At 40.3% G+C, this 23399-nt stretch overlaps 2 protein-coding genes across 2 annotated transcripts; both read right to left on the reverse strand.

The window, feature by feature from the left end:
- Positions 1 to 455: 455 nt before the first annotated feature.
- Positions 456 to 1109, reverse strand: LOC137295083 (uncharacterized). The gene has a single exon (XM_067826366.1). The coding sequence runs from the start codon at positions 1107 to 1109 to the stop codon at positions 456 to 458; it is 654 nt and encodes a 217-aa protein (XP_067682467.1).
- A 4606-nt stretch (positions 1110 to 5715) lies between these two features.
- LOC137294664 (uncharacterized) lies at positions 5716 to 8291 on the reverse strand. The gene has a single exon (XM_067825733.1). The coding sequence runs from the start codon at positions 8289 to 8291 to the stop codon at positions 7629 to 7631; it is 663 nt and encodes a 220-aa protein (XP_067681834.1). The 3' UTR covers positions 5716 to 7628.
- Positions 8292 to 23399: the final 15108 nt, after the last annotated feature.

The following is a 23399-nucleotide window of genomic DNA, read 5'->3' on the forward strand; positions in this document are numbered from 1 at the left end:
AAATATTCTTTATTACAGTGAGAGAGATGTTTCCTTGCAGGCTCTTACACCGTTATCAAGCAGTTGATTGTCATATCTTAGAGCAAGGTTAAGATCGTTTCTAGCTTCTCACTTTAGTGGTACAGGAGTATGCGGTAGGACAGATCAGAGGTAAACAACAGAAGAATGCAGGTGATACCCAAAGTTCCACCATGCCACTCACATAGTGAAGGGTTGGTGGTCTATCTGTTTAAAATGGGGGCTGAGTAAGGATTTAACGGCCCCGATTCGAACAGACGTTCATGTCTACACACAGCGATGTTTCTGACTTGTAAACCCAAGCTGCACATATGGGGAAAGTAGTTTTTGTAACAGTTTAGAAAGGCATATATTCATGTTGAAAGTCGCAAACAAAATGATGTGTCTGACGCGTAAATCCCACGTTGTGCACATATAGAGAAACAGTTTGTAACAGTTTAGAAAGGTGGAGGGAAAGGTCTGGGACAATCTTTGAAGCAATACTCGGGTACTTTGAATATGCCATCTTCAGGTTCACTTTTCGTGTAAGTAGTCATGTCAAAGGTGAGAGTATGATCCACAGTGCCCACAACTTCATGATACAGACATGGTACATTGTCTTTAGTAGCGAACCACGTATCGTTGGCAACAGCTCCGGGAGTGGTCCAACCGTAGCAGACAGTGCCAGATATCACCTCGGTGCCAATGGAAGTTGCACCCTTCAACCAATCAGGTCTGAGAACAGTACATCCCTCACTTGCTCCACACAGTCGACAACAGGTGCCCGCTTCTGGGTAGTGGACATACAGGGACATGTCCCTTGAGAAGATCAAATGACAAGGACCCTGTGGATTGTCATCACTTAGTCCCTGGCCACGACAAAAATTATTTTTCTGGCCTTTAAGATGATCGAATCTTGCTTGTATTTTGGTATAGTCGTAGTGCCAAGCCCCTGTATTCTGTGAGTAAAAATTTCCGTTTTTTATTTGTAGTTCTGAAAACTGGACAGAGAACGTATTCGGCCAGTGGGGTGTTTTTCTTGTGGTCTGGGGTTTATTTGACGTGTTGAGAAGCAGAGCTTGCATGAAGACTGTCATTCCTGGTAAATGCATCTGTAAAGAAGTGATAGATTAATGATAGTATATATAATAGATACGCGTGGGCCTAGTGGATAATGCACAATGCAATATTCCACCCAGCCGAGTGAGTACACTACCATAAAGATGAGATGAACGTAATGTACGTGGAAATTAGATGAATGTAAGACCGAACTGATAGTCTTTGAATCCCATTTCAAACCTGACGCGAAGGGATGCGTTATGTAAGATGGATGTGTTCCACACCATCCCCAGCCTGAGGAAGTCTGGTGCTATGGTTGGCACCATTCACAGTAGTGTGTTTCTCATAGATGTAGCACTGGTTTAACTGGAATCCCATACTGGTCGCAGCTGATGATGAAACGGGTAGGTTTACTCTTTCCACATATGTAGTGTAACATAATATAGTTTGACCCCGAGCTACTATAGTCATAATATAGCTTTATATAGCACGTGGTATATTTGGGATTACACTTTCACTGTAAAGTACAGTGACTCTAGTACTTTTGTTGGGTGCAGTGACGAAGTTGAGTCCCAGCTAGGATTCGAACCCACCCCCTCAAAGTCATAGCATTTCATGGGTGTATAGCTTTCGGCCATGGGAACCGTTCCAATTTACACATATTGGACTTGTACACAAAATCCGTTGTCTAGACCACCTGGTGTCCGACTTCCATTTCTGCCGCGATGGCCGAGTGGGTGCCACTTTCTAAATGGCATTGTGCATTCATAATATAGCGTTGGCATTCAATAACATTCTCAGGTTTATATTTTGTCTAGGCTTATTATAATACTTAGAATTGTCTTGGATAGGAATTTGCTGGGACGTACATCTTGATATAACCAAGAGAAGCATCTCTTAGTGGTGTAACGAATCAGTGTTTTTACTTTACAATGAAACATTAGCAATATTATACATTTTTGAGAAACCTGAATTGATAAATATACGAACCTTACTGACAATGGCAAGTAACCAGTTTATTTGCATTTGAGGCCTCGTGGCCCACATTGCTAAGATACCAAACTCATCACACAGCCTTTTCATTTTGCAAATTAACATTCAGGTTTAGCTCAATTTGCTATTTACACATATCGGACTTGTACACAAAGTGTACAAAGTTGTCCGAGTTCCATTTTTGTGGAAGGCTCGGGGGCTGAGCTGGTTAGACGGCTGACATTGTGTTCTGGCGATTAGATGCCTGATTCTATGGGTGTTGGATGGAATCCCAGATGGGATTCAAACCAGCAAAAGTGTACGAATGTGTACTTTACTGAGAACGTGCAATCCAAAATATAACAGATCACAAATGAACACTTTTTAAGTGGAATTGTGTATTTATAATATAGCTATGGCATTCAATAACAGTCTCAGGTTTATATTTTGTCTGGACTGATTTTAATACCTAGAATTGAGTTGAAAAGGAATTTGCCGGGACATACATCATTATATAACCAAGAAAAGCATCTCTTAGTGGCCAATGTTAACTTGGGTAACTCATCAGTGTTTATATTTTACAATAAAACATTAATAAAATGAGAATTTTGGCAATTAATACATTGTTGAGAATCCTGAATTGATAAATATACGAACCTTACTTACAATGACAAGTGACCAGTTTATTTGCATTTGAGGCCGTGTGACCCATAGTGCTAAGATACCAAATTCATCACACAGTGCACAAGATATACTGATCTACAATACAGGGTCACTTAACATGAAGTATTTCTTTTGTGAAAGTGATTACCTCTTCATACGAACAGAATATGTTGATGACATAAAGAGACACATTTACCATGGGATAAATATTATTGTACACACAACAATAGATGTCTCATGATAAGAACATAACAAAAACAGATGGATTCATCTAACACAGATGGTGCACCACACTTTGAGCATACTTACTGATAATGTAGCTTATAATAAACATACTGTGTTGGAAAATCAGAGGCATATAACGAAATTATGACAGCTTTAAATTTGATTTAAGACCAAACGCGTAGCTTGAGGTTTTTTAAATAAACAATTATGGTAGAATAAACAATTGCAAAGACTACAAAAAATGCGAATCACTTTACATTTGGAAAAAAATAACAGAGAATAATAAATGAAATAAAAAGAATAAATGATATAACTCGTAAAAGATATTGTATCTGTGACTGAAATAGTCTTTCATGCTTATGCAGTCATTTTCTTAGAGTACGTGACATGCCCTTCCTCTCGGTTTGTTTAGGTTGAATTGTAACTCTACTGAGAGAAATAAATAACGGAACACAAGAAAATTCACGTGTTCCTTTAATACTTTCCAGTTTTCATTATCAGCTTTGAATAGCGCTGTGGGAGGAAATCTGAAAATAGCTAAATTAACACTGCCATGAATTAGTGTAATCTTAATTGTTTTCTTCAGTATATCATCGATCACAAGGTATCAATTTCTATTTCTTGGATAAAATAATGAATAGTTGAATAAACAGACAATTTCAGTGAACAGGCGTGTTCGTTGAAATGTGACAGATGACTTACCTCCAGGTGTGGTGAAGATTTGAGTGGCCACCGAGACTACTCGGAGGATGTTGAACCAGACTGACGGGTGGCTTGGGTATTCGATGACGACTTGCTGTAACAATAGAATCACTCAAGCAAATGCCGTGAAAAGCGACAAAATTTCCTATGTCCAGCAGTGGCCCGTGAAGCAACATATCCCGTGTACGGGTGCATTATATTTCCTTCAAAGAAAAGAGCACCTTGATGTCCAACGTATACCCTAGGGGCTAGTGGGCAAGAATAGAAAAAATAATTTGTTTCGACACATGTGGAGTACAAGTCACAACAAAATGCCCCAAGTCACCATTAGTCCAAGTTAGATGTGAAATAGCCTAAACAGTCTTGTGAAAATCACTTCACACTTGAACAAAAAATCTAAACCTGTCCAGAGAATTTATATAGAATGGGACTCAGTTTAAATTACAAAGAGAGCTGTAGTTTCAATATATATAATTTATTCCTGGTACATCCTCTTTGTTTCAGTATGGCTTTGCTCCGCTTTCAGCAAGGTTCCAGCAACATCAAGGCGGGGGACTCCAGAAATGAACTTCACACATTGTGCCTATGTGGGGAATCGAATGCTGGTCTTCAGTGTGACGAGCGAACGCTTTAACCACCAGGCTACCCCACCGCCCCTCCTTCTTTGAAACAAAATTCCCGAATTGTAGGGTTTGTAGTTGAAATACAATTAATAATCTGGAAATAAGTTTCTCAAATGACTTTCAAATTATTTGCCTTTAAGCGACCTTCCACGTTTTGTTGATCTTGCAAAATTCACAGTCTAATACGAGAATGGTAAAAAAAAACCCCATATACCTCACTACTCAAAGTTGCAAGGCAGTTGTGTTTATAATGGCTTTGCACACTTGGACTATGCATGAATTGGTAACAAAAGTACCCGTCGTGAAGATCCGGGTATGAATTGATCTTCACCATCCCGTACTTGTCGTAAGAGGCGACTAACGGGATCCGGTGATCAGGCTGTTTGACCTGGTTGACACATGCCATCGTATCCAAAATGCTTTTATCAGTGTTCATGGTGTTGATCGCGGGATTGTTTGGGCCAGATTTGAATACTTACAGACCGCTGTCAGACAGCTGGAATACTGCCGACTGCGGCGTAAAACTAAATTCACCCACTAACGTTAGTCGGGCTGCAAGGTTTGGACACTTCGTTGATGCATATCATAGCTATAAATAGACAAAGCTGAGAGCAGCACTAAACAATACAAAGCATTGTCCACGTGGAAGTGCTGGTGCGAAGTTAGTTGATACCACTGCCACTATCCTGCTGTTAAAAAATTGTCATTTCACTCGAGTGCAAAAAAAAATGTGATCCAGGTTCTCTTTATCCCTATTAATAAATATCGTGAGCTAAGCATCTCCTATGTGCATATTATAATGTTTCTTTGTCATTCATTCATAGTTCCTTGTCGAGAAGTGATTATTCATTACGCTTCAAGCATTCAGTTAGTCGGCTTTTAGGCCCAGATTGCCAGTGTTATCACTCGTGTCACGTCGTGCTGGGGTGAGTGAGTTTAGGCCCAGTTTGACAGTGTTTTCACTCGTCTCACGTCGTGCTGGAGTGAGTGAGTTTAGTTTTACGTCGCTTTTAGCAATATTCCAGCATTATCACAGCGAGGGACCCCAGAAACGAGCCTCTCACATGGTATCCTAGTGGGTGGAGTGACGAGCGAACGCGTTAAGTATTAGACTACCCTACCATCCCTTGCAAATTGTGTTTCGAATACAACAGGTGGCGGACAAAGGGAAGCAACTCAGCTTCTGTCGTTCCAAGGATCGCATAAAATGCGAAACACGGTTTTATAATGATAACAAATACATTCTCGGTACTGTATAAACTTCTGAAAGCATTGAAACATATAGAGTAGCTATAACTCGTTTTGTTAACGTAAACGTAAGTCGGTACTGAATTATACGTAAACATCCAAAACAAAGGATTTTGCCTCATTGCTGACAGGGGTAACTCTTCCGCGTGTTATACATTAACGCAGCTGTGCATACCTTCACAGGTCTTGTTCAGAAATAATTTGTTCTCATACAACAGAAGAAGTAACGGATAATTTTTATTCAGGGAAAAAATAACGACTTCATCAAAGAAATGTAATTTGTCTTCATACAAAAAAAGAAGTAATGAATCATTGATTAAAAAAGTAAAAAATAAAAAAAACCCCACATGACTTTTAAAACTAAAATATATTTTGTTTTCATACAACAAAAGAAGTAATGAATCATTATTTAAAAAAGTAAAATATCACAAAATACGACTTTTAAAGAGAAAATGTAACTTGTTTTCATACAACAAATGAAGTAATGAATCTTTTCTCTTTTTTAAAAAAAATAAAATATCACACAATTACGACTTTTAGAAATGAAACGCAATTTGTTTTCATACAACAAAAGAAGTTATGAAACTTTTTTTTGTTAAAAAAATGTAAAATATAACAAAATTACGACTTTCGAAAAATAAGTGCAATTTGTTTTCATACAACAAAACAAGAAATCGGGCATATTTCCAGATGAAAAATCTCAAACGTCTTAAATATATCTGGTGTATGTGTATCTTTAGTTACAAATTGACCATTGTATGTGGCAATCTTTTAAAGTCAAGTTACAACCCTGTGAACTGCAGTATCGTTTTTATCCCAGATATGACGACATTATGTGATTTAAGTGCAACATGTGGAACATGTGCTGTAAAAATGTTAATTTACGTTCGGTAAACTACGAGAGTAAGATTTTTAACGGTGCTGATGGGCGAATGAGCATTCTGCCTGACGGGGACACGACATTGCTCATCTTGAGATCTGATAAAAACCTGGGACTATATTTGTATGAAAGTATAACCACACAGCGAGTGCGAGTGTGTGTACGCGTGCGTGCTTTTAAGGTCCTTCATTGTGAGTGTAGGAATCTTTGAGAAACGATGACACTAAGTGCTGGCCTCGTTAATTGGAAGTGTAGATGATTTGAGATCAGGCTTCATTGAGAGTTAATCTCGCTCTTTAAACAGAGCCTTTCCACTTAGATTCTAGGTCACAGTGAATGCAGACTTCATTAAGTGAGTGAGCTTAGTTTTACGCCGCACTCAGCAATATTCTGTAAATAATTCAGTCAGTACCAGACAATCGAGCGATCAATATCATGAGCATCGACCTACGCAGTTGGGATACGATGACATGTGTCAAGCAAGTCAGCGAGCCTGGCCACCCGATCACGTTAGTCGCCTCTTACAACAAGAATGGGTTACTGAAGATCATTCTAAACCAGATCTTCATGGGTCGTAGACTTAATATACCCGTGAAGGTCCGGGGAAGAATAGGCCTTCAGCAACCCATGTTTGCCACAAAAGACGATTATGCTTGTCGTAATATTCGACTAACGGGATCGGGTGGTCAGGTTCGTGGACTTGGTTGACACATGTCATCGGTTCCCAATTGTACAGATCGATGCTCATGTTGTTGATCAATTGATTGTCTAGTCCTGACTCAATTATTTACGGACCGCCGTCATATAGCTGGAATATTGCTGAGTGCGGAGTAAAACTAAACTCACTCACGTAGACTTAATAGGGCGTTGGTGTTGTCAGTGTCACTGGGCATCGACCAAATTGCGCGTATGCGTGGGTCCCATAACGGCTGATCCCACTGACTCTAGGGTTCATTGACTGTAAATCTTGTCAAGTGTATGCTTCATTGATTGTGTGTCTCACTGATTATGGGATACACTACACTGATCGTAGGTCTCAAAAGCTATGATCTTATGTGTGTATGTGGTGAGCTTTCTTGATACATGGATACAGACATAGGGAAGTCAGAGGGATTCAATGCAAACATATTGAAGACCTATTCTGACCCGGAACCCCCTTATGAGTGAGTTTAGTTCTACGCCGCAGTCCACTATATACCAGCAATATACCTGGCGTGAATGCCCTTGTGGCATAATTATAGTGTAGAGGTGGCGACAGGTTAGACTGGGGGTGTGTAAGGATTTGGACACTCTCTGTAACAGTAACTGGGTACTTTGAAAATATAGTCTTTGGGTTGATCCTTCGTATAAGTATCCTGATCAAATGTTAGAGTATGCACCACAGTGCCCACAATTTCATGATACAGACACGGTACATTGTCTTCAGTAGCGAACCACGTATCGTTGGCAACAGCTCCGGGAGTGGTCCATCCGTAGCAGACAGTGCCAGATATAACCTTAGTGCCAATGGAAGTTGCACCCTTCAACCAATCAGGTCTGAGAACAGTACATCCCTCACTTGCTCCACACAGTCGACAACAGGTGCCCGCTTCTGGGTAGTGGACATACAGGGACATGTCCCTTGAGAAGATCAGATGACAAGGACCCTGTGGATTGTCATCACTTAGTCCCTGGCCACGACAAAAATTATTTTTCTGGCCTTCAAGATGATCGAATCTTGCTTGCTTCCGGATATAGTCATAATACCACGTCCCTTTGTTCTCGGCGTAAATAGCGTTCCTGACTTCTTGGAGTTCTGAAAACTGGACTGAGAAGGTTTCCGGCCAGTAAGGTGGTTTAACCATGGAACCGGTGCCATTTGGCTGGCGTGACATCGGGAGGAAGAGAGCTTGCATGAAGACCGTCAATCCCGGTAAATGCATCTGTAAAGTAGTACAATGTAACAGAATAATGATCGTGTAAGGTATCATGTGTCAAGGTAAAAATCAAACCAAAAGACATGTTTTCAAATGAGAGCCAAAAGCTCATCTGGATATGTAATCAACAGTACAACATGTCAATATAATATACATTTTGCCAACGTAGGAAGTGACACTTGCAACTGCTGACAACTTCTTTTAGTGGCATTTTAGATATTTTGGAGTACAATACTGACAAGTTTCGTGGATTTCAATTACTTTACTTCGTAAGTGAGACGTTTCGATACAGATTATTGCACCTTTGTCCAGCTGGAATGGTAACTGCCGACAACATATCCAAGTGCGCTCCGTTGGAACCTTACATTAAGATAAGAAAGAAATATACCATTAAGCCTGTAGATGTGTAAAGTATACTTATAATTATGATAGTTCAACTCCAGTTAATGTGTTGGGCGCAGATAGACCTTACTTCTGGTCCAAGTCACTCTAAAACTAATTCACCACCACCACGCCGCTTGCACTTGTGTTTTACAAGTCGAGTAGCAATGAGCATGCATTATAGGGGATCAGTTATTTGATGTTTGAGTGAGTTTGGTTCCACGGCGCCTTTAGCCATATTCAAACAATATCACGGCGAGGAACACCAGAAATGGGATTCACATGTTGTACCCATGTGCGATTCGAAGCGGAATCTTCAGCGTGACGAGTCAACGCTTTAACCACTGAGCCACCCTTACCGCCCCGCATTTGATTTCAGTGGGAGAACGTAGATATGTTTTGTCAAGAACAGGATGAATGGGTTGAGAAAAGCGATCAATTAATTTGGTGAGTGAGATCAATTACTGAAGAGTCAGTGGTGTCAGCGTGAATTGGTATATTCATGTACATGCATGTTCATTGTACCGAAGAGAATAAATCCCATGATATAATGTACATATAAATGCCCTTATGTCATAATTATAGTGCAGAGGTGGCGACAGGTAAGTGTCCTGATCAATTATGAGAGTTTACAACATACAGACATGGTACATTGTCTTTAGTAGCGAACCACGTATCGTTGGCAACGGCTCCTGGAGTGGTCTAACCGTAGCAGACTGTTCCAGATATATCCAGAATTGTACATGTAAATACAGGTTGGTTTTTTTCTCTATTTACCAAGAAAATAACTATTAAGCATTAATTTCATGATATAAGCCAGAAAAGATGTATGGTACTGTTTGAAAATTATCCAAGCATGGAGACATTGAATTATCAGACACGCTGTATAATCCGACAATTTTTTTCCTGTCACAGTGAGTGTCAGTTTCAGTTGTAACTCATATCTGTGTTCTGTTACATGTCGCTGTTCTGCTCTAAACATGCAGGCCTTTATTCTGGATGAGCCCATGTGCTTCTGATCATGTGATCAGATGCCATGATGTCACATATACTGTATATATGCAAAGGCTTAGGGAGCATCCTAGGTTTGAACCAGTAACCGGTATATTTTATAAAATGATTAATACAGAGGCTCAAGTGAACAATCCTGCCACCCACAGGCACTTGCTCAGGTGTTGACAAGATTGGAATACTGAAGTTAACACCCCCCACCCCAACCCCACCACTGTTGCCATAAACCCAACTGTGATATGAGAAAAGCGCTTACACAGTCACGCATATATCGTGATGCACAAGATCACTCGCAGTTAGATGAACGGGAACTACTACCAACAGTTTCGCTTGACTTGGGTACCGTTTCTATACTTTGTGTAGTGTAGGCTACATGCCTGTACACAGACACCTACCTGGGGTACATATCATAAATATCTGCGCCAACAACGACACCTTCGGTCCCACTTTCACGCATCTGGCTTGAAACTCATGCTTGTAGTATTTATGTTACGGCCTCACGACAAACCAGGTAAATCTAACGAAAACCTTGGTTCATGTAAACTATAAATTTGTAAAATCACACAGGTAAGATAAATACAGCTGAATACTTTTCTGAGAAAGGAATCTAGAGCGCCCCCACCTACCCCTACCCCCCACCAACACAGACACACCTTTGTTGTCCTGAACCCGCCCAACCACCCTCAGACAGACGGACAGACAGACAAACGGGCAGGAACACAACCTTCTGAACTGTGCACACCTACTCTCGTGCTCAGTTGTAAAGTGCAACACTTTACAACACTACCTGTTATCGCAAGTACTTTTCTCTTGGGTCTGAAAGTTCTCTGTTCGTTTCAAATGTGGGGTGTACAGGGGCAGAGAGTAAAAGGTCTTACCTTCAGGACTTATGAAAAGTGCTGCCCCAGCACAAATGGACTGTATAAGTCACGTGATTGACGACGGAGGGATTTTTCCAGTGATGGTCTCAATCTAACAACAAAAGAATGTTCAAGTGTTCAAGCCTACACAGGTAAATAATACCCGTCCATGAATGACCTCTCAATCACCTTGTGACCCACATAGCGTGGTGGGCGAGTTGGCTAAGGCTCCAGGTGGTGGGATCAAGTCTATATGAGACCGGGTGAAAAAGTCAGCTTTGTTTGCAGACTCAACCCCAAATGCACAGTACACAACCCTGAGCACTTTAAAGAAACCAAGAATCCGTTTGTAAGTGACCAGACGGTAGTCAAGTGAATGCGTGCAAACTCCAGGTCCTAAAGTACTGTTGGAAATAGAAAAAAAGTGTTAATAAGCTGGTACTCTGTATCCCTGAAATGAACACAGTTACAAATAGCATATATCGAAATAGCCCTCTTCGGCCCAACTGGGCGTTCGAGGGATGCACAATTAGAGGATGTCCAGAAAAATCGGGCAAAACATCGGGCAAACATACGAATGGCTGCAGAAAACAATAGGTCAGACTTACAGATGGCAATTTGGTCGCTCGAACCGCCGACTTTACTGGCACGAAAAGCTTGTGCTACATACTGGAACAAGGGGCCATCTCAAAGATTTCTTTTGCTTTTTCATGCGTGTTGAATAAATCCCACCAACTGATTAACATCTTACCTGTCTTTCTTACATAAAGTGTATGTTGTGGTATGTCAAAGAGTATCATACCCATAGAAAAGCTTAATTCAGCCATCGTATTAAATGCATCGATGATCTACAGGCTGGGTGTTAGTGGTAAATTGTTATGACATCCCGTTTGATTCCGCAGTTTATTTCCCTGATGTCTCTATCCCCCATCCCGACCCCAACCACCGTCCGTGACACCCGTCCTAAAGTTCATTTTAAAATGGGTATTTAAAAAGAATCCTTTGTAATACAATATCATCGCACACGAATTTGCATGAAGTCATGGTCCGTTCCAAATAAATCCATTTGGAAATAGCTCATTTGGGCACTAATCTCTCCTCAGTAAAGGAATTTTCTGTACGTGACCTATCTCCCTACCACTGAGATTTTAGTTAGGCCGAACTTTATTTAGTTTAACGGATATTTCACACTTTTACATATTAACAACATACATTGCAGATATACATGCGACAAACCTCCTCCTCATGTCTATTCTCGAACAATACTTTAATGGGGTACACCAACGTGCAGTAAAGTTGGACAAATTAATGTGAGCGCGTGTCCCAGTCCACCCATCTGTGAAGGATGAGAAAACTGCAAAAACTCGGTGCGCCCAGTTGGGATTGAGACTGAGAATACGATGTGCTTCTGAGGTCGACATCCTGTGCACGCACACGCACGCACGCACACACACACACATACACACATACACACACACACACACACACACACACACACAGCTCTTTTGTCATGCACGAAGGTTAATACTCACATCACTTATGATACCTTTCTATGATCCAACGCCGGTGATGGTAAGATCTCGGTGACGATATGACCTAGGTGATGATAAGACGTCAGTGACAAGATCCCGGTTACCTCTGCGATAACTCCTATTCTGTTTTATTTGGAGAAGACATCCAACACATTGCCACTGTCGATAATGATAAACAGAATCAGCACACCAGGCGTTACGGTAGGGCCAGTATAAACGTATACCAGCAGTCATTCTGAGCACACCAAGTACGTGTTGACAAATACGACTGGACCCTTAGAGTGGTAGCTCTGCTCAAGAAATGGGATGGTACAATCGGTCGCGCGTGAGGAACAGGTATATCAGGAAGAAAGGCTCTGTTGCCCATGGCTGAATATTTTTCAGAGGCCAGTGTGTTTAAGCTTACATGCTGAGTTGTTCGCAGAGAGGAAGGAGTGCACTCATAAACGTAGTGAATGAGTTTAGTTTTAAGCCACTTGTAGCAATATTCCGATGGCGAGGGGACACCGGGAATTGGCCTCACACATTGTACCCAAGTGGGAAATCGAACTCGGGACTCCCACGTGACGAACGGCGGCCTTAATCTTTTAGATATTAGCCATCTGGCTTGGCTCAAGTAACTGAAAAATATCGATGACTCTACTGATGAATAAACTGATTAAGAATCTTTAGGAAACAGGTGAAACAGAAGCGGCAGAAACAAAATCCAAACGAATCTATGTAAATACAGTGCAATTAGATTAATAGTAATTGGTATGTGGTTGTGTCTGAAGACAGTAAAATACTGACTAGCCCAAAATAACGTGGTAAAAAGTGTCTTGCTCCCACTTGGGTTCCAGATGTTTTTTCAAACCGACGGCCATGTTCCGCTCTCCAGGGAAGAGAGTAGTCTCAGCATCACTCCAGAGAGACCTGGTCCAGAGACACAGCAAACAATGGAACACTGTCGTAAATCGCCTCCAGCCATTCGACGGAGATACCCGTTGGACAGGTTGCCTCACCATTGTAAAAAACAGGGCCAGGAAGTTCGGTCAGGCGCGAAGTCTAAGAAGTCATTGAAACCAAGTCTGGTAGAAATTAACATACCTCGCCTTCAGCGAAGGGTGTCAAATTGTGAAAGCTGGCATCGTCCCACCTGACCTTGGAACGACTTCAGTGCTCCATCGAAGCAAACCGACAAACCTTGACCATTGCGAAAGGAGTGAGTTTAGTTTTACGCCGCCCTCAGCGATATTGCAGCTAATGGTGGCAGTCCGTAAATAATCGATTCCGGACCAGACAAATCAGTGATAAACAGCATGAGCAATTGGGAACCGATGACATGTGTCAACCAAGCCACCGACCCTGACCACTCGATCACGTTAATCCTAGCGAAAGGACACGAGTAGTGTTCTGAGGACGGAACTTCGGTTACCATTGTTATGGTTCGTGTCATACAACCAGCATGAGTAGGATCTTCACGGGATCTATTAGCATTGAATAGGGGTATGCTGTGTCACACTCAGGGGTGTACTATTAGCGTTATATAATGGTTATATATCAGTACAATCGCCAATGGCTGAAGGGATGGTATAAATCCAGCTAGGGTCCATGCAAGTAGCCGAAGGTCTGAAAGTCGACATGACCCCGAAAGTGGTGATCTATCTTTAGTTACTGGCGATTCTCAGCCTTTTTGTAATTTTGTTTTGTCCCATTCTTAAGTCCTATTTGAGAAATGTCTTCTAGTTTTATTTCTTGATACTGTGATATACTAGTTCGTTTTACCGTCCTTTGTCGACAGGTTTTTAACATTTCTGCATCTATCATGAATTTATTTATAACTAAGTCACGATATGGCTGATAACTGCAGCTGTATCTCACTCACTCACTCACTCACTCACTCTATGAGCGTTATATTGGACATTATTGTTGATCACCGATGTGCACCGTTTGTGGAGCGCAATACTGCAGTCTCCCTATCACGCTGAAGGTCGGTTCCGGTGGAGGAACCTAGACTGTGATACATTTAGGTTTTGCGTAGTATCCTTTGACAAGAGACCTAAATCCACATTATCTCAGTTCACCAAACTATAAAATGGGTATCCATTTCGATGTGCTGACAATGTTTGTGATTAGTTCATCGCGCCTACCAGGCAGTATGGTTATATGATCCCTAGGGAGTTGAAAAAGAATAGGATAATACGACCAGTTCATGCAAGAAATATACATGCACTGTGCACCAGTATGCATTAAGTAACTAAACTGACGAGCAAAAGGAAGTGCTGTACACGGGTGTAATTGTTGCTGCAACCCCAAATTTGCCTTCTAAGTAGTAAACTTATTTAAGAACACTGATTTATAGAACGCATCCATCATGTTTCATTTGCCCAAATGCAAACAAAAATCATTTGTACGTGTTTTGCACGAAGATTTGCAAAATTGTTATTATTGCCCTATGCACAAGGGCAATTTTCGTACAGAGGGTACCACACCTGTGATCCCAAGAGGATCGCTGTCTGCGGATTATTCACCTTCGTAACCGGATGTTGACTGTGACCTCACCAGCAGCCTCATCATTGGACCATCGCGTAAGCAGATTCACAATGATATGACGACTTCGTGATGTTGGCATATGGGCTTACCGATCGCTGTATGCGGTGGTCATAACTACATCGCTGTTTATTGTTACGATGTCATTTTGCTGACAAAACACGTGTTTGTACAGTGTGCTTCAATATACATTTTCCACGTCATCGAAACGTTTTGTTACTTTTATCGGGGGGGGGAAGAAACAACCTGTTACTTTCTTTTGCTCGTCAGTATAGCATCCATTACTTGGACGATCATCTGTGTATGGTGTAAAACTATGCTCAAAGTATGTAGTTAAGCAACACCTGACATATCTTCAGATTTAATGATCCCATCTTTAACCGTTTGGGGCATGTCTGGCACATGATTGGTCGTTATGTGCAACAAAGGGACCTTCCTGTGCAGAACCTGACCCTATTGAAAGCTGCTTTACACAAGGAACGGCTTAGACCTCCCCTTCAGAGGGTCAGGCGGCTGATGAGGAGGAGAGTGCTGGCTGTCATACAGTAACATGGAGGTTACACTTGGTATTGACCTTGAATCATGTAAGACACGCAATGTGACATTTCGCTTGTTCACATTCCCCCCAAATTCAAAATTAAACATTCCAAGGCCATACTTATGCAGACATGATTTTGAGTGAGTTTAGTTTTACGCCTCACGCCCCAACATTCCATCCATATTCGAGAGGTCTGTAAATAATCCAGCCTGGACCAAATGCACCAATGGTCAACAGCATGAACATCGATCAACACACCTGGGAACCGATGACCTGTGCATGTCGTAAGAGGCAACTGATAGGCCCGAGTGGTCAGAGTCGCTGACTTGGTTGACACATGTCATCGTATCCCAATTGCCATTACGAATGCTCTTGCTGTTGATCACTGGCGTGTCTGGTGCATACTCGCTCATTTATAAATCGTTGACTTGCCTCTATATGAAAGCGTGGATTCGAATCCGGGAAGGTTACTCAGTCCTCCAAGGTATTAGAACCTGAACTAAGACATAATATCCGTCACATTTGACGGATTTGACACTTTCTAAATGAGTGCACTCATTTGACACTTTCTAAATGAGTGCACTCATTTGACACTTTCTAAACGAGTGCATTTAAGGTCAGAAAGGCAACTTCGTGTTATTATGAGTGCGTTTTACGCCGCTTGTAGCAATATTCCATCACTATTACGTCCGGAGACACAAGAATTGGGTTCCACACACTTTATCCATGTGGGGATTTGAACCCGGATCTCCAGCGTGGGATCGAACGCTTAAACCACTAGACTACTCCACCGCCCTTCGCGTCTTACGAGCATGGCTTGTTAGAAAGTTGGCGACGATATCGAGACAGACAGACAGACAGACAGACAGACAGACAGACAGATAGATAGATAGATAGATAGATAGATAGATAGATATGGAGAAAGAGGAGACATATGCTTGTGACATATGGAGGCTAAGCACAAATTATAAATCATGAACTATAAGCCCTTGCGTCATAATATTGGCAATACCGTTAACAGTGTTTCCGACTTTGGGGAATAAAACTCCCGGGTAATATCTGGGCCATTTCTGGGGAGGTCATGTCATACGTAGAACTCGTCCTTGTCAAGAATGACATACACGGGCGGCTTCCACCGGGTGCAAGAACCGGGTTATCGTACGACCGACGATAATAACAGCCAAGTCTTCATAGCGATCATGTACGGGAATAAAAAGATAAACGGCAGAATATTTCAAACTATGATGTGATGCTGTGGAAATGCTTGGATAAAATAATTGGGAACACCAGTCCACATATAAAGAAGGTTCATCTGGTAACTGATTTAGGGATATTATAATCATTTGTATTTACAATCAAAGAAAATATTGTTAAAGACATGTTGATACTGTTTTTAAAGCTATTCATGTCCTGCTTATACAACATTGTTATACTTAGGTTTCACCTGTTGAAAGTGACAATCATGTGACCATATAACAGTCATTTCTGATTTTCACTTTTCAAAAGAAGGTAACCTTCTCGTAGAAAACAAAATGCATGTTTTCCAAAAGCGTATACTTCCTGTTTAAAGTGAAAGATAATTTCAATAATGGCTTTGCTCTTAAATTTAAAGTACTAAACCAAATCATGATAGTTGATTTTTTTGTGAAAGGATTCCTATGAGATAACCTATATTGGCAAAATACACTGGGTGGCGTTTACCCTTTTATTCTCAGGATATATTCGGTACTGGCTGGATCAGGTGTTCAGCAAATTCTGCGTATGTTAAAACCAGATAGGCCGTTAACTTCTTAATAGCTCATTAGTTCATACGTGCACTAAACGTGAGGTGAAACTGGCTTCACAATATTAATCATATCTTATACAGCTATGTGTACGTTCATACTACTGTTTGTAGTGTTACAGCACAGTTGTTCACACTAACAACTAATTGTAGTTTTACTGTAGTTTCAATGTTGTTCACACCATCAACTATTTGTACTTTTACTGTAGTTTTAATGTTGTTCACACTATCAGCTATTTGGTGTTTTCCATGTAGTTTCAATGTTGTTCACACCATCAACAATTTGTAGTTCTATTGTGTTGTTCATATTATCAGCTATTTGGAGTTTTACTGTGATGTTGTTCACACTATCAGCAATTTGAGTTTTACTGAGATGTTGTTCACACTATCAGCTATTTGACGTTTTACTGTGATGGTGTACACACTATCAACTACTTGTAGTTCTACTATAGCTTCAGCATAGTGAGAGCACTAGGCTGCTATTTCTACCTGGAGTAAAACTGATGATGGTTGACAGTGTGATAAAGTTTACAAATAGGTGTAAAGTCGTCAAGATGCATAATATGGCTGGTTGTCCAAATCCGGGTTAGAATTTATCTTTAACAGCCCATGCTTGTCATAAGGCTCAACTAACAGGATCAGGTTCCCAGACTCGCTGACTTGGTTGACACATCATCGTATCCCAAGGGTGTTAATAGATGTTCATTATGCTGATCACTGGACTGTCTGCTCCAGACTAGATTACTTACAGACCATCTCCATATAGCTGGTATATTGAAGTGCTGTGTTAAACAACAAACCAACCAATCATAATGTGGCTTTCATAATGAATGGTAATTAACAAATGCTGAATATATGTAATATGCATAGAAAAGAAAAGAACATCTTAATGAAATAAATTTACTGTGATACTAATCATATCTGTAAGGATCACAAAACAATTCATAACAATTCCAGTCATTGTACTTCCTTAACATAACATGACTGGCGACAGGTATAACCAGGTAATTGACTAACAGGTCAGTTTCTTTCACTCTCTGTCTCACTTTCAGATACATGTATTAAACTTACTACAGGTGAAATGCACAATCATCCACTCATAGTTAACTTTGGTTAAAAAATCAGGGACATATAAATCCACTTAAAATCATTCAACCGCTACACAGTTAACTGCTGTTGTGTCAAGTGAATGAGTTTTACGCCGATCTCAGTAATATTTCAGCTATATGGCGGATTTTGAATTTACAGAGTAAAATCTACATGAGTAAGATACAGGATTCAAATATATGGCAACACACACAGTCATTGGAAAATAAGTGGTTGGATAAGTCCTGTGGTCGCTCAATCAAATGAAACTTGAAAGAAAGTGTTACCTTCTATTAATTCATATTAACAAGAGAAGCTTAGAGCCAAGCTAATACTGGTATGAAAGACAAGTAAGGAAAAACACAAGCTGAATAAGCCAAAAACCTCTAATCATATAATGAGTATGTTTCCTTGGCAGGATAATTAGTGGTGGATACAGCTTTTAAAAGAAAGGAGGGGTACACAATTCAGAAAGGGTGGGGGGTGCACCCATACAACCCATCCCCCATCCCCACAGATCTGTAGCATAAAACAATATTGTTGCGCAGAGAAGTAATTTCAGTTTTTTCGCTGCTTTTAGCAATATTCCAGCAATATCACAGCTAGGTACATCAGAGAAGAGCTTCATACATATTACCCATGTAAGGATTTGAACCTGGATCATCAGCATGATGAGTAAATGCTTTAACTACTGAGCTACCCCACTGCCCAACAAGAAAGAGGATGCAAACATGAACGGTTAAATAGTTACTGTCCATGTATACAAATAAACATTCTTGTCCTTTAGAAATAGATTCATAATTACCCATGGGTGAATATGAAAATATTACACAGACAAGTGTTAACATTACCAAGACATACTCAAAGACCTTCGAAATCAATGATTAAGTGGACATAGCTGAGACATTTTCAAAATCAGCAAATTTAGCAAAGAAAGAAAAGCACATTTTATATGAAACTGACTCCAAATGCATGATATTTACCATTCCAAAAGACATTTCCTCAACAGCAATGTATCATCAAGCTATAGCAATAGATTAATGAAATATCATGCAGAAAATGTCAATGCAAGAAAGGGTACGAACTTTTTTTTAGCTGTGTGAAGGGCAATGTTTTGGTACAAATTCATCAGGAAACCATACAAGAATCTGTACAAAACCACCACACTCATGAAAAAAAGTTTCTATCCATAAAGTTTGTACTTTCCACCTCCTAAAATAACACACATAAAAGGCATCAATGACTCATACCATATCAGCACATTGAAGTTATACAAACTAATGCCCCTGAAAGATATCCACATTTCCAACGGATTGAAACAATTTACATTGCAAGTAATAAGTAACATAAAACACATCTCTGTTTGAATCAGTGACAGCGACCTAATTTTTAGATTGCAAGACCAGTCTAAGTAAACTTAGTCTCAGTGTATTTCGTTACACTCCACCACTGAGACTAACAAAACCTAGTTGAAGGTCGCATCAGGTAACCTTTGAGCGACCAATGACCGTCCAATCAAACGCAAGACGGTTAAATAGACTTAACCAATCAGACAACGGCTACTATTTAGGGATCAGAGGTACTTTCAAAATATTCAGGTCACTGACACAGATCTCTCCACAAACAAAAATCTGCATACAACACAGTTATTTGACCTGCAGTGTATACGTTTTTTCTGTTGACATGGTTACCATTAGCTAATATTTCCGCAAGATGACATCCTCGAATATTGTCAAAAACACTATTTTCAGCGACTGTTTGCTCACCGTTGTCATGGTTGTACGTATGCCACATGCATCAGCCGGAAGTAAGCGTACGCTAAATAGCATTCGGAATCGTTCGGGTACGAACCTTTTCGAGATAATAAGTTCAAAAGGTATGTGCGAATGTGCACTTTCACGATTTGGTAAGCTGTGTTCTGATTGGTCAATCTCAAAGGTTACCTGAGGTGGAGTGTAACGAAATACACTGAGACTAAGTTTACTTAGACTGATTGCAAGACCAAAGTGATATTCTATTCTGGTACGGATTATTCAACATTTAGTGAGTGAGTTTAGTTTTACAAAGCTTTTAGCAATATTCCAGCAATATCACGGTTGGGGACACCAGAAATGGGCTTGACATATTGTACCCATGTCAGGAATGAAACCGGGTCTTCAGTCTGACGAATGAATGCTTTAACCTCTTGGCTATCCCATCGCTACCAGAACTTAATAACAACAGCTTAAGTTGAGATGAAAGTATGTACAGACTGGTGTTGTCTATTGTAAAGTGAACTGATAATTTTTTTGGGTGCAAATATCATCTTTATCAAGCTCACTGACAAGCTTGCCCTACTATTAAAACTGGCAACATTTCATAACCTTTTGGCTTTTCTGGGTGTAAATCCAGTGAAGTAAATGTGTGGGATGGTTTTATGAAGCTTTCAGCAACATAAGCCTTAAGTAGTGTTGGCAAGGAATCAGGACCCTTGGCATGGCAGGTGATGGCTTTAACCACTTGACTACACTAATCCAGATAGGAACACAAATCATTCAGTCACTTGTAAGAAACAGCAACTGACACCATCTGATGAAACAGAATACACCCACACCCATTACATAAGATGTGGTCCTTTTGTAGATATCTACACAATGTCATGTCAAGGGCATGATATTGAATAATTTTATCTTTCACCAGAATTGACATAAATGGAAAATCTGATACATCATTAATAATGTCAGTTATGGAGTCAGGAAAACAAGCATTACATATTTCGTTCCTGAAATAAATACCTGACCCAATATTTTTTCAGCAAATATTTGCATAGGTTTCTTATATTAACACATCTAGTATAGAGTACTGTTGAGGACCATTAATGTACTGTTGAGTACCATTAAAGTATAGTGCACTCTGTCTAATTCAGACTGGCTTGGGACTAAAAAGTCTGAATTAGACAGCACTCCAAGTTACTAAGAAATTTCCTGTAAAGAAGGATTACGTAGGGATCATAAGTTCAGTCCGGTATACGCAGCAATCCAAGAAGGACAGAGTCCGAGTTGGAAAGAGCGTCCTGTACGTGAGTTTAAAAGCTCATCCTTCTACAAACAGATGCAAATGGTTTCACATGTCAGTTTTGTGCCAGTACAAATATAATATAAGCAAGAATCTTGTGTGAAAGGCAGTAACATCTGTGCACCTGTCATTCAGACCACAGGCAAACTGTAGCGCACATGTGGTTGCGCAGCGTAGAGAAAATGACCAGTCTTCATATATGCGAGCGAAGCAAGCAAAGGCTGGCAACACACTTTCCTCACTTAGGTTCAAAAAGTATTTTTCGTGTCAAAATAAAATATCGCCATCATCAAAGATACACTCCCATTTCCTCACTAGGTTGTTCTCTCCAATTTCCAACCCCATACTTAATAATTACTCATGTGAAATATGTTTTATTCAACTTTTTAAGCGCCACTCGTGGTATTCAGTTCGTTCTTCGCCTCCATTACCCCTGCCAGCTTCCGGCTCAATGGAGTGAAGGAACAAGAATAAGCAGCAATTATAAAGATATACCATAATGCCTAATTTTATCATAATTCTGTAGGAATGTATTTGTCTTGAGTGTCGGCATTGTTGTTAGATCTTTTGTAACATTTATTCTACAATAAACACACTTCTGGCGTAGTGGGCGTATGAAGCATGAGAGGTAACTCTCTATGTATTCCATACGGAATAATAACTTGTTCCTTCACTGCTTTAAACCGGAAGCTGGCAGGGGTAATGGAGGCGAAGAACGGTCTGATGTATCACGAGTGACGCTTAAAATGTTGAATAAAACATATTTCACATGAGTAATTGTTAAATATGGCGTTGGAAATCTGAGATCACAACCTAGTCAGGAATTCAGAGTGTACCTTTGATGGTGGCGATATTTTATTTTGACATTTTATTTCGCTCGCATATATTAAGACTGGTCATATTCTCTACGCTGCACTACAGTTTGCCTGTGTTCAGACGTATGGTAACTGCATGGTGTAGTATATGTCATTTTTTATGTCCTTATAAAACATATAACACTCAGTTTGTGCTTTTCCATGCTCACTCAAAGTGCAGACAGGGGTGAGCAGTTCAAAAACTTGATGGAAGCGATAGTCAAAGGAGGAATTTTAAAATTGGAATAGTTTGGAGCAGTACCAGTAGATGCTGAATCGCATCTATGACTGATAAGTTTGACTTTCGGTACAGAATGAAGAAGGGATTCTGAATGAAGTCACCTGAATAGAACGTAAGGTTGGAGAAAGTATGACTAATAGAGTGGCAATTTGCAAATGTTTTTTACAGGCAAAGGAGAGGAGGTGCAGCACAGCATCCATAGCAGAGGAGATGCTGTGTCTCATTCATAGCTGACACGTTTATCTTTTGATACAAAGGTAGAAGCTGGGAGTCTGAATGGAATTTAAGGCTGAAATGCTGACTGAAAGCATCCATAGAAGAGTAAAATGCTGCATTGCATGCATAGCTAACAGATTTAACTTTTGGTGCAAAAACACCCAGAACCTGCACGTCTGAATGATGATATCAGGATGGAACAAGAGGTTGGAGAAGGTCTGATGGAGCAGATTGTGCATTGTATTTATAGGCAAAGCAGACGAGTTCGAAACAAATCTACTTCTGTATCGGAAGCAAGTGAAGCTCCTTCACGATGGGTGTGATAGCCTCATTAAATGACAGTTAATTATAAGATATGCATTACAGGATAAATATCTCATAATGGCTTCTCATCTCCACCCCTATCCCCTTTCTATAACAGAGTTTGGTTGTATGTCGCCTTTAGCAATATGCCATCAATATCACTGCAAGAGACACCATAATGGGTTTCACACATTGTACCCGTGTGGGGACTGAATCCAGGTTTTCGGCGAGACGAGGAAATGCATTAACTACTAGGCTACTCCACTGCCCCCTTGTAATACAGAAATACAAAACACACTTGGACATTCTATAAGACTTTGGTAATCTTACCACTCATCTGTTATTGCTAAAATAACCCTGAAATCATGAACCAGTAACAAAATGATACATCTGTAGCATAATATGAAGACCATAATCTGTCCAACAGAAGCTTTTGAGGAAACATTCTAACATTTCCAGAGCAAAGTGTCCATGGTCAAAATAATCAATGCATTGTGCTCTGGCATAGCTGTGTGTGAAAATATTGTTCATCATTGTTTTCTGATAGTTTCACAATGCTGAGAATATTGAATACTGATCTACTGTTTCCTCACGAAGAAAACGTTTCTCTACCTTCCAGCAGAGTAGCCGTAGCAACTAACTGAAAAGGGCACTGATTAGCTGGGGTGAGGGTCCATGTTGGAACTACAACATAAGATGCCTGTGGACAAAGAAGACTTTGATGTG

Source organism: Haliotis asinina, chromosome 8 (assembly GCF_037392515.1).
Source record: "Haliotis asinina isolate JCU_RB_2024 chromosome 8, JCU_Hal_asi_v2, whole genome shotgun sequence".
NCBI lineage: Eukaryota > Metazoa > Mollusca > Gastropoda > Lepetellida > Haliotidae > Haliotis > Haliotis asinina.

Excerpts from the sequence above, each read along its gene's own strand:
- LOC137295083 (XM_067826366.1), bottom strand. The coding sequence starts at position 1,109 with ATGCATTTACCAGGAATGACAGTCTTCATGCAAGCTCTGCTTCTCAAC.
- LOC137294664 (XM_067825733.1), bottom strand. The coding sequence starts at position 8,291 with ATGCATTTACCGGGATTGACGGTCTTCATGCAAGCTCTCTTCCTCCCG.